Raw genomic sequence first — 12,538 nt, 5'->3', positions numbered from 1 at the left:
TTTAATATTGCATTAAAATATTATTTATCCTGATTCCTGAAAATGTTGTGCTCCAGCTGAACGCTTTGTTTGCCTCACCCCAGTCCTGGTCCTGGTTAGTCATGCACCCCAGTGACTGTGTCAACTAAAGACCCCCCTTCCTACTCACACCCATTTCCACACGTTCTCCAGAGGCTGTCACAGCCCCAAATGGAAGTGCCTGAGGTGGCCTTGGCTGACCCGGTGGCCACACATTCATGTCTCCTTTGCCTTGGTGGCTCCCACATGTCCCTCTGAGCCAGCAGTGGGCTCTGGGAATTCTTCCCCCCAAGATGGAGATGCCAACCCACGTTGGGCCCATTAGAGTCTCCTGGGAAGTTTAAACTTGGGACACAGAGGCCCCAAGAATTGGGCTCTTTTGTGGGAAGATCATGGAAAAGAGATGGAGTAGATTTGCTTGGCTCATATGCTAGAGCAAGAAAATGGAACATGTACCCAAGTGAGAGAGAGAAGGAGAGAAGGGGAGAGAGGGGAGGGGGAGAGAAGGAGAGAGAGATCCAAAGATCATTCCAACAACTTTTCTTTTCTGGTTCCAGACCCTTGTGGGGATGGGCAGAGCTTCATGCCTGTATTGGAATAAACAGTATTACTCCCACCTCCCCAAATTTCATGTCTACCCTCTTTGGAAATAGGATCTTTGCAGATGTTATTGGTTAAGATGAAGTCATACTTGTTAGGGTGGGCGCTTAATCCAATAGCTGGTGTCCTTAAAAGAAGAGATGGCACAGAGACATACAAAGAAAAGAAGTCCATGACGACAGAGGCAGAGATTGGAGTGAGACATCTACAAGCCAAGGAACCTAAGGATTGACAGGAGCCCCAGAAGTGAGAAGAGGCAAGGAAGGATTCTCTTCTAGAGGCCAACACTTTGATTTAGGACTTCTGGCCTCCAGAACTGTGAAAGAATCAATTTCTGTTGTTTGAAACCACTAAGTTTGCCGGAATTGGTTATGGCAGCCCAAGGAAACTAACACTACGCCCTGGAGCTCCAGAAGTCTCCACTGTCCTTCCAGTAATTGCCCATTTTTGTTTTGTGCTTACATCAACTTGGATGGGTTTTATACCTTTCAACAGTACTACTGTGGGAGGGGGAGGGGGGAGACCGGGGGGATATAAAATGAGAAAGTTGAACTGGCCTGGCGGCTCTCAACCCTGGCTGCTCATCACAATCATGAGAAGGTTTTCAGGATGACCAATGCCAGAGCCCCACACAAATTGTATCAGAATTTCAAGTGAGTGTGTCTGGATTAAGATATTTTCCCTCATTCTTTTACTGCTTTATGTTTGACATTTTACTTTCTGTGGTGATAGTGTTATTGAGATATAAGTCACATGCCATACAGAGTGCTATTCAGTTATGCAACCATCACCACAATTAATTTTAGAACATTTTAATCACCTCCAAAAAAACCTCTGTACCCATTAGCTGTCACCCCCTTTTAGTTAGAACTGTCCACTCGCTTGTATATTCCTAGGGCCTGCCTGCACAGGGCCTGGCACCTAGTATGGGCTCATTAAAGCAATGACATCTGAAAGTTCTGCTATGATTGCACACACTAACATGAGAACAAGAATGTGTTGAGCACTCCTACACCTTGCATTTGTGATCCCATGTTATATCGTGGCATAGTCACAACCACCATTATTTTACAAACAAGGAATTTAAGGCTCAGAGAAATTAAGCTGCTCCATGAAGATCATCTAGCTGGTCATCTTGGATTCGAACCCAGATCACTGGACTCTATAAAGTAGCGGTTCTTAAGCAGGGGGCAATTTGTCCAGCCTACCCCCACCATAGGCCAGGAGATATTTGGCAACATCTGGAGACATTTTGGGTTGTCACAACTGGGAGGGAGGGGAATGCTACTGACATGTAGTGGGTAGAGGCCAGGGATGCTACTAAATTCTACAACACACAAGACAGGCCCCTGTCCCAGCAGATAATTACCCATCCCCAAGTGTCCCTAATGCTGAGGCATTTAGAATAATGCCCTGTTCTAAAGTGCATTGTGTTGCACTTCTAGCTCAATAAGAGGCATCCACTGGATGTCAGGACGTCTCTTCCTACTAACTTGTGAGCTCCTTCAAGTAGGGAATCATTTTCTGTACATCACCACATGCCTAGCACCTGGCAGCAATGCAGCCTCTTGAGACATACTAACTGATCTGATAGAATGGCAAAAACATTCAAGTAAATGACAATGGGGGGTGCTTATCTGGCCTGTGCTGCTCCTTGCCAAAGCCAAGGCAAGGTTCTTGAGATAAAGTTTGTGTTTGTCCCTTCAATAAACCTTCCTCTTAGCACCTACCAGGCCCTCAAGCCTGCCTCAAGGAGCATGGAGTCTACAGAGAGATGTATTTGAGACAACAGGCAATTATTTGATAAGTATTTTGATAAAAGTAACCCCTGGAGGGCACCTAACCCAGCCTGGATGGGCAGGGAAGGCTTTCCTGAGAGAAAGGGCCAAATAAGTTGTGACCTGAAGGATGAGTAGAAATTTGTTTGGTTAATAATAATAAATAATAATGGAAATAATTTACTAAGCACTAACTATAGGATGGGAACTAAGCTAAGAACTTTACATGGTGTTTTTTTCCCTTTGTCAATTCCACAGCAACCCTATGGGGCAGATACCACTATTGTCCCAGTTTACAGAAGAAGAAATTGAGTTTTAATAAAGTAACTTAACTTACCCAAGGTCATGTCATTAATAAGTGACAGATCTAGGTTTGACTCCAAAATCAGCTTATAGCGACCATACTCTTCCTGTTCCCAAGCAGGATAATAATACTGATAATTGCTAATACATACTGGACTCTTACTTTGGACCAGGTATCAAGCTAAGCACTAGGCTTGCATTGCTTCATTTATCACAGAGATTTACACCCAGTGAGTTAGGTGCTGCTATTACTATTACCACCCCATTTTCAGAGGAGGAGAAATTGAGCTTCAGAGAGATAAAGTGACTTGCCCAAGATCAAGGTGGTGGCCAGAAATAGGCCTTGGACCGGGGTCCGCCTGACACAGAGCTGTGTTTGAATCACACGACTGGGGAGCACTGCATTGCAAGAATGAGATCATTCAAGGAGAGCAGATGAACACAGTCTTCCAGCCCTAGGGAGTACAGATGGGGTAGGCCGGGGGTTCCAAGCAGCTGGAGTCCCAAATGGTTACCTGGGATGGCCACCAAGTTCTGCAGCTCCTGCTTCAGGTCCATGATGTCATTGCACAGCTGAATGTCATCCATCCTGGGGAAACAGGACACCGCATGTCAGCAGGTTACATGGGAAAACATTCTACACCCCGAGCACCTCCCCAACAAAGAGAATTTGTGGGAGGGGGTGGCCTTTGTAAAGGCCACACATGGTCTTTATAGAAGTTTTCCCCAAAAAGAAGAAAAACAAAGGTTGCCCGTTATCTCACTACTTAGAAATAATCAGTCACTATTAATAACATCTTGATAGTGTTCCTCCCAGTCTTCATGCGCATAGCTTTTGTTTGCTTGTATGAGTAAGCTCAGGTGGCAGGTTCAATGTACTCTTTTAACTGCTTTTGCTAAAATTTTTAAACATTACAGAAATTTACAGCACAGAGAAAATCTTGCTCTATCCTTTAGAGATAACTATTTTCAACAGTTTAGTATATAGTCCTCCAGATTTTAAAAAATGTTTATGTTTATACTATCATATATTATATCAGTTATTATACAATGATAATAATTTTGCAATTATTTTTAACTTAATGATATATCTTGGGTATATTTCCACATCAGTACATGCAAATCTTCTCATTTGTAATGGCTGTATACTATTTCATTGTGTTGATATACAGTGATTTATTTAACTATTCCCATATTTGTAGACATCTGGGTTGTTTCCTGACACATTTCTAGGACAAATTCCTAGAAAAATAAATTCCTAGAAGTGTAATCACTGGGTCAAGTAACATGAACACATGCATTTTAATAGCAATTTTCAAATTTTCCACCAACAGTGTGAAAGGATGTTCACTCCCATAATCTCAGTAATCGGGTTGCACATACAATTTTGCGTTATATAGTATAATTGTGTGTGTGTTACAATATTAATTCATCTTACTGTAAACAATATTTGTAATGGCTGCCTGGAATTTCACCAAGTAGATTTATCAGGTCTGTTTTCATTATGCCTGTATCTTAATTACTTAGGTGGGTTTTTCAGGTTGTTTGTGCTATTTTAGCCACTATAGGATGAACATGGATTCACATTGGTTTCTTCTGCAAGCTGGATTATTTGGTGTGGGGGCTATAGGATCTCAGAAGTGGAACGACTGAGCACAAAGGGCTTGGCATGTCTATGGCTGTTAGGACATATTACCAAATTGCTTCCCCCTGAGGAAGGTGGGGGAGTGTATGTCTTCATTCTGCACATCTTTATTGAGCATTTACTGTGTCTGCCACTGACATAGGCTCCAGGGATACAGTAACCTCTCCTGCCCTCATGAGCTGAAATTTAGGCAGAGGAGACAGTGAGTAAACACAAATACAACAGAACACCAGATGTTATGAAGAAGAATAAAGCAAGACAGGGGATGGCGTTGGCCAGTTTGGACACAGCATCCTACTGTCCCAGGAAGAGACAGAGGGAAGCATTCATATTCTCAAAGGGCTCCACTGTGTCCACACAGTATATGAGGGTGGGGCCAGGACTAGAAATCAACTCATCTGAGTCCACTGATCTCCCTCTTTCCACAGTGTCTTGGCCAAGAACCTGGTCCGTTGCCTCCACCAAAAAGTGTAATCCACAGACCAGCTCGGGGTCCCCTTGCCCTTTGCAGGGGAGATCCCCATGTTACCCATTTTAATCCCAGCACCCCAGCTTTCAGAACAAGAGACAGGGGCATCTTACTTCAGTCTGTGTCTCTGGTTGCCAGAGGCACTCCAATCATTCGTCAAGCCCTGTCCTGGAATGTCCTAACAGGTGGCAGCTGCCTCGAATGAGCTTGGGGAGTTGCCAGAAGGGTACAAACTGTTCCCATGTGTTCCTATCAGTGATTATTCAACTGGTAGAACTCTCAGACCCTTTCCTACAACTACTACGAGGACAATTTTGATCCTCAGGGACATCTGACAATGTCTGGAGACATATTTGGTTGTTACAAGTGGGTGTGGGGGGTAGTGCTCCTGGCATCTAGTAGGTAGAGGCCAGGGATGCTGCTCAGCACCCTACAATGTGCAGAACAGCCCCCTCAATAGAGCATTATCCGATCCAAAATGTCAGTCATGCTAAAGCTGAGAAATCTAGGGTTGTAGCCATGGAATTGACACAGGCCCTAATTGATCACTTCTGAGAGATGAGAGAAGAAACAAAAGAGAGACAGGTAATGGTTAGAAGCAAGAGTGCTGACACCAAACAGCTCTAGTTCAAAGGGGCTGTGTGCCAGTGATTTAACTTCTCTGAGTCTCTTTTCTCATCTTTAAAATAGGAATTTTAATAGTACTTCTTAGGATTATTATGCATGTCAAGTACTGGGATATACATAGTAAAATGCTTAAAAAGTGGTGTCTATTATTATTATTAGCTGTTAGAAAGAAACAGGGGGGAAAAAGAGAGAAAATGTTGCTGGACAAGCAGTTTATTTGACAAACGGAGGTAACATGTTCAACCTTAAACAATACCTTGATTGATTATATTTCTCTATAAAAGTTTTAAAATAGCATTCTTATCTGATCATAGAACAGATCCTTGATCATTGTAGATATTTTGGGAAATACAAACAAGTATGAAGAAGGAGCCTAAAATTATGCATAACCTTGATCACGTGCATGCAGAGGTCACAGTTCACTCCAAGTGTTTGTGTGTGAACAAACAAAAAGATTTCAAACCAATTTTTTTCGTACATGTAGCCCACATGTGGCAGACTTGCCATGGGTGGCCTCGGTCCTCACCCTTTGTCCATCTCAAAATTGCACTCAGCCTGATTTTGAGTCTTCCCAAACACATCCAAATCTGCCACACATGAACAAGTACAGTGGAGTCCTGAAGTTCTCACAGGGAGGCATGCTGCAGAACTCCATAAAACCCCTATTAGACAGCACTGTGGTTTTCCTCGTTTCCCTCTTGCCGTCAGCTTCCCATCTCTTTTCTTTCTCTCTCTTTCTCTTCCAAATGCCTCGCAGTCAAAGGAGGGTCCTCAGATCGCAAACAATTCAGCTTTGGTCTTCAACTTACAAGCCCCAGTTGGCAAAAGCAAAAAAGCAAAGCCTAGTGGTACCTGAACATTCCTCCAGGAAAGGAACCTCTCTCTCAAAATAAAGTTAAGCAACGTGCCCAAAGTCTCACACTGGTTAAGTGGATGTTGGGATTTAGCTCACCCACATTTGTGCTGTTGACCACTTCACCACGGTGTCTCCTCTCCCTGTGGCTGTATGAGTTGCCACTAACATGGCTGGTTGCCCACAGAACTGACCCTCCTCCTCCCCCTTCCTCCCAGAGCCCTGACGTGTTTAGGCGGCAATGTCTCCAGGCCCTGATGGAAGCCAGGTATCTTACTCTGTTCAGGCTGCTATAACAAAAATACCATAGATAGGGTGGCTAAACAGCAAACAGTGATATCTCAGATCTGAAGGGCTGGGAAGTCCAAGATCAAGGTATCAGCTGATTTGGTTTCTGGTGAGGACTCTCTTCCTGATTTGCAGATAATCACCTTCTTGCTATATCCTCACACGGTGGAGAACAAGAAGTCTCTTGTATCTCTCCTATAAGGGCACTAATCTCATTCATAAGGGCTTTAACCTCTCAAAAGCCCCACTTCTGCCCTGGCCAGGTGGCTCATTTGGTAGGAGTCTTATCCCATACACAAAAAGGTTGCAGGTTCAATTCCCAGCCAGGGCAAATACCAAGGTTGCAGGTTCAAGCCCAGGTCGGGGGGAGTACGGGAGGCAACAGATCACAACCGATCGATGTTTCCCTCTCTCTCTCTCCCCCCACCCAGCCCTCTCTCTAAGCATATCCTCAGCTTAGGATTTTTAAAAAAGCCCCACTTCCTAATACCATCCCATTGGAGATTAGGGCTTCAACATATGAATGTGGCGGGAGAGGGGCACACTTAGTATATAGCACCATTCATGGCAATCCCATTTGCCTTTACTGGACACCCACTCTTGCAGGCTCCCTTGCAGGCAGAGGTAGCCATGAGACCCACTTTGGGCCAACAAGATGTAAAAGGAAATCTGCTAGGGGAGCCTCTGGGAAAGACGATCAGCGTCTTAGGTGTTACCCCTCCTCCCTCACAGTCCTGAAGCTGCTGCAGCCACTGCTGAGGCTGGCATAGGGGAACTGAGGAAAGAGCTGCTTCCTTGATGGCATCCTTGTGCCACCCTGCTGACCCTTGGGCTGCCTGCATCTGGACTTCTCAAGTGAATATTAAATGTCCTTGTGATTTAAGTAGAGTCACCCACCAACTGTCTTGTTTTGCCTGGGACTATCCCAGTTTTAGCATTGACAGTCCTATGTCCTGGAAAACCCCCGAGGCCCAGGCAAGCTGGAACAGTTGGCCACCCAAGATTTAAGATACTACTAATCATTCATTGCAGTGTTGTTTACAGTAGCCAAGATATGGAAGCAACCTAAGTGCCCATCAATAGATGAGTAGATAAAAATGCTGTGCTACATATATACAATGCAATATTACTTGGCCATAAAAAGAATGAAATCTTACCATTTGCGACAGCATGGATAGGCCCAGGGAATATTATGCTAAGTGAAATAAGTCAGTCAGAGAAAGACAAATACCATATTTCACTTATATGTGGAATCTAAAGAACAATATAAACAAACAAACAAAACAGAAATAGACTCATAGATACAGAGAATGGGCTGATGGTTGCCAGGGAGTTGGGTTGGGGGACTGGATGCAAAAGGTGAAGGGATTAAGAAGTATAGAATGATAGTTACAAAATATTCATGGAGATGTAAAGTACAGCATAGGAATATAGTCAATAATATTGTAATAACTATGTATGGTGCCAGGTGGGTACTGAAAATATGGGGGAATATTTTATAAAGTATATGATTGTCTAACCACTATGCTGTGCACCTGAAACTAATATTGAATGTAAACTGTAATTAAAAAAATTTTTTAAGACACTATTTAAAAATATAGTTCTGTTACTTGCAGCTGAAGACTTTTTCACTATACGTGTATGTGGACATGTGCATTTTTAGTAAAATATCAAAACATACATACATATGCCCTGCTCATTGTGAGCATTACATTGTGACAACTTTCCAATGCTATTAAATAATATTGTTCATAAAACGCTGAAATAGTCCATGCGAAGCACTTTGAAGCTTGGTTGGAACTCTGAATAAGACACATTAATCGTTCCCTGCACGATTAATGTTCTCTGACGCCAGCTTGTTCCACAGAGAGAGATGTCATCTCCAAGAAGCTGATTAATGCAGGAAGGAAAAGAAAGCAGCCTGTGTCATTCGCATTTCAGCCTTTCACGCTAGGACAATGAAGAAAGTTTGTCATTTGACCAGCTTTGGGAGAGGATTGGTGATCAGGCTCGGTCAGAAAATCAGTGTTGCTATTTTACAAAATTCCTTTGAAAATGGCACGGTTGGAAGCCTAGTGGAAAACCAGCAGAGACCACAAAGTGAAGGCCAAAGTAGACTGACAGAGGAAAGGATTGACATTTTAAAATAATATCTATTTGGATCCTTCTTTTATAAGTTGTGGATGCAGTAGATGTCTTGGGATGAGTGGGAAGAAGAAATGCCTGGTCATAGAGATGGAGCATTGGTCTGTGATGTGAAGTTTGGATCTGAGTCCAAGTCCCACCACAAACCTCCTCTATGACTAAAAGAAAAACTCTGATTTTCTATACACTACACTTCTGACACCAAATGTGTGGGTTTTTCCATACCAAGCAATTCTCCAGTTCTCAGTGGACACCAAGTGGGTATCTACAATCTAATCCAATTCTGATACTCACTACCTAGAGTTAGCACGGACCCCACAGGGACTCAGTCTCCACTGTAGATGCCAATCAAAAGTCCAGGACACTAGTACTTCTGACCAACTCACTATGAACTGGGGGTTTCCATGAATCCCTCTTTAGGTTTGATAATTTGCTAGAACTCCTCATAAAACTCAGGAAAACATTTACCTGCATTCACTAATTTATTATAAAGGATATTACAAAGGATAAAGATGAACAAACAGCCCGATGAAAATGAACATAAGGCAATGATGGGGATGGGGCGTGGAGCTTCCATGCCCTCTCCAAGTGCATCACCCTCTCAACACCTCCATGTGTTTACGAATGTGGAAGCTCTCCAAACATCATATTTTAGGCATTTTTATGAGGCTACATCACATAGGCATGATGGATTATTAACTCAATCTCCAGCCCCCCTTTCCTCACCAAGAACGGGAGATGAGGCTGAAAGTTCTAGGCCTCTAATTATGTTTTGGTCTTTCTGGTGACCAGACCCCATCCTGAACCTTTCTAGGGGCTTTATCTACCTGTCATCTCATTAGCACACAAAAAGACACTCTGACCACTCTGGAAATTTCCAGGGTCTTAGAAGCTCTTGTGTCAGGAACAGGAGTCAGAGAACAAGTCGAATAAAAGATGTTCCTACTACCCTTATCACTCAGGAAATTACAAGAATTTCAGGCGTTCTTTGCCAGGAACTGAGGGCAAAAACCAAATATATTTCTTATTATACCACAATGACTTTGAACAAACCATTCCCCTCTCCAGACCTCTGTTCCCTTATGTATAAAATGAGGAGTTTCAATTATCCCTGGAGCCCTGATCTGTTAACACACAGAGGAATTAAAATGCTTTAGTTTAGACCCAGCCAAGTGCAGATCTCAGTTCCAGTGTTAATTGGCTATAACTACTTGAGCAAGTTCTACACTGCTCTGGGTCTCACTGTCGAAAGGATTAATACCTTTGCCTTGGGTTGCAGGATAATGAAATAGGCTTATGTGTGGGGAGCAAGCAGTCCTGTGCTTGGTACCTAAATAGTAGGTCCATAGGAAAGGCTACTTACGTCCACCCCTCCACCCTGGGTAAGGAGGTGAGTCACTGGGCTGTCAGCTGTCAGACACTCCTGAAAAATCTTAGCCAGCATTCCTACGTCAAAAGATTAGCCTCACTTTTGTGTGCTATTTCAATTTCCTCAACCCTAATGGCACTGAGATGATGAATGTGTCCATTTGTTTAGTGTTGGATTAATGAGCTTAAACGCTCTCCCTGAGGGAGAATAAGTGTAGAGACAGCTCCAGGGAGCTTGTGAGCTCAGCCATCTCTCGGGTGGGCATCATGCTGGGGACCATGGGCTCAGGTGACACATCTCTGAAAGGGACAACTGTGTGATGCATCACTGGATACCATGCCGCCTGTTTTTCCCTGTGACATGATCACAGTTTGTGCGATAACCAGCCTCTCCCTTGGTTATAAGCAGATCCTCATTCATGGATGTGACACTGTCCCCAAAAGCATGTCACCTCCCTCAAGCACCAATTATTCCTCTCCACCAGGGGTTTTCTAGATTGACACTGTTTTGATTCACCCTAGAAAGAAAATTACTAACACTGAAAAAACTCATCAAACTGAACACTTGGGGTTTCTGCCTTTTGCTGTGTGTATGTTACATGCCAATTACAATTTTACCTGAAAAAAATTACCAACAAAATATTGCTTAGTGGTGTTTAAACCTAAAAGGGTATTTTGGTCTTTTCAAAATTATATAACTATTCTATAAATATGGCCTCCCTATTAAAAAAAGGTCAAACAATACAGAAGTATAATCATAGCTGGCATTTATTAACGTTTTTATACTATCAGCACCAGGCTCTGGGCCAAGCATTTTACACAGATCATCTCAGTGTATTCTCACAGCAACCCTCTGAGATGAGGGCTAGGATTATCATTTCTCAGATGGTGTTATCATCTCTCTGTGGAAGGTCACAGAGTAAGTGATAGGAGCTTGAACCCCAGCAGTCTGATCTCTCAACTGGGAATATGAAAGTCCCATATGGTGGTTGGAGTTCAGGGAAGACAGAGATCGGAGTAATTTGGGGGAAGGTTTCTCAGCTTAAGGTGCCACTTACAGGAGGGGCACAATCTGGATAGTCAGGGAGAAGAGTACCAGGTGCTCAAGTAGAGGGAGCAGCTTAGTCAAACACTGACCGTAGAAAAGCGTGGGGTAGCCCCGGGTAAGTGACATAGAAGAGACCACCCAAATAGGATGTGTGGGTGACATACGGGTCTGGGTTATGAAGGACCGAACATGAAAGCCATCTTAGGTTCTAGAGTGAGAGCATGGCACAACAATGTGTCTGTGAAAGCCAGTTTGGCAAACGTGGTGATCATTATGTGTACCCCAAGAAAAAAGAGAATCCTCATTCTGAACTTGTTTTTGAAGAGCTCAATGAACTTCCTGGAAGACGTGTTGGCTCATGAGTTTTCAGCAGGATTGATAAATGATGATGGCCCATGGCCCAAATCTGGTGCCTGCTTTGGTATACAACCCATGAGGTAAAACTGCTTTTTGCCTTTTTAAGGGCTGGAGGGAAAAAATCTAAAGAAAAATAACATTTCGGGACACATTAAAATTATATGAAATTCAAAGTTCAATGTCTGTCTATAAAAAATGTTTTATTGGAACACAGCCATGCCCACTCATTTATGTGTTATCTTTGGCTGCTTTCGCGCTACAATAGCAGAGTCGAGTAATTGAGACAGAGACCATATGGCCTGCAAAATCTAAACTTTTTACTAGCCGGCCCTTTATAGAATAATTTTGTTGGGTCCTGATCTTCAGAAAGAACCATGGAAAATAATCAGAGACTAACCAAGTTGCTGGGGATGGAGGAACTCTCACCTTCTAAGAATGAAGAAATTGATGCCCAAAGAGGGGAATATTGACCATTGATTCATTGCTTGGCTGACTAGTCCAATAAATCAATCATCCAGAAAATACTTATTGAGAGCCTTATACTTATTGTGTGTTGGGTTTCCTGACTCAATTTTCACTTCCAAGAGACACAAGGAATCGAGGCCAGCTACCGAGGACACACGGCGAGACAACAGGGCTCTCATGGGCCTGCAGCTTTGACTGAAGGTCCAGAGCCCACGCCAGCCTCTTTCTCTGGGTTCCAGCTGGGAGTTGGGCTGTGCCCAGCACATATGAGGTTGGCCAACAGATTTCCTGCAGGCACCTGCTGATGCAATCTGGCAGTTTCCGCGACAGCATTTGTCCTTCACATCCTTCGCTTCACTGAAGAAGAAAGTTTTGTGATTTCATTCCTTAGTTTCTACTTTTATCCCCCAATCTCTTGCCAAGATAGTGCTTAGATTGAGACGTACAAGTCATTCCATTGGGTGGAGAGAGGTTCTGGCCCTGGGTTTCCCTAATCCTAGCCCTGAGGCCCAAGGCTGAGTGGCCCACAAAAAAATTAAAGATGTGGACAAAGATTAGGCTCCAAACAGGTAAG

The 12,538-nt window shown here is 43.4% G+C and overlaps 1 protein-coding gene across 1 annotated transcript in view; it reads right to left on the bottom strand.

Moving 5' to 3' along the window:
* BMERB1 (bMERB domain containing 1) overlaps positions 1-12,538 on the bottom strand; it is a 98,558-nt gene that overhangs the window by 8,845 nt on the left and 77,175 nt on the right. The window contains exon 3 of the mRNA XM_081132918.1: positions 3,215-3,288. Within this exon, the coding sequence (XP_080989044.1) occupies positions 3,215-3,288 (74 nt within the window). The remainder of the gene's footprint in view (positions 1-3,214; positions 3,289-12,538) is intronic.

The sequence above is a fragment of the Miniopterus schreibersii genome (assembly GCF_964146895.1).
Source record: "Miniopterus schreibersii genome assembly, chromosome: 3".
NCBI lineage: Eukaryota > Metazoa > Chordata > Mammalia > Chiroptera > Miniopteridae > Miniopterus > Miniopterus schreibersii.
Note: the sequence above shows the minus strand (reverse complement) of the source record. Positions and strands in the feature narration are given on the sequence as shown.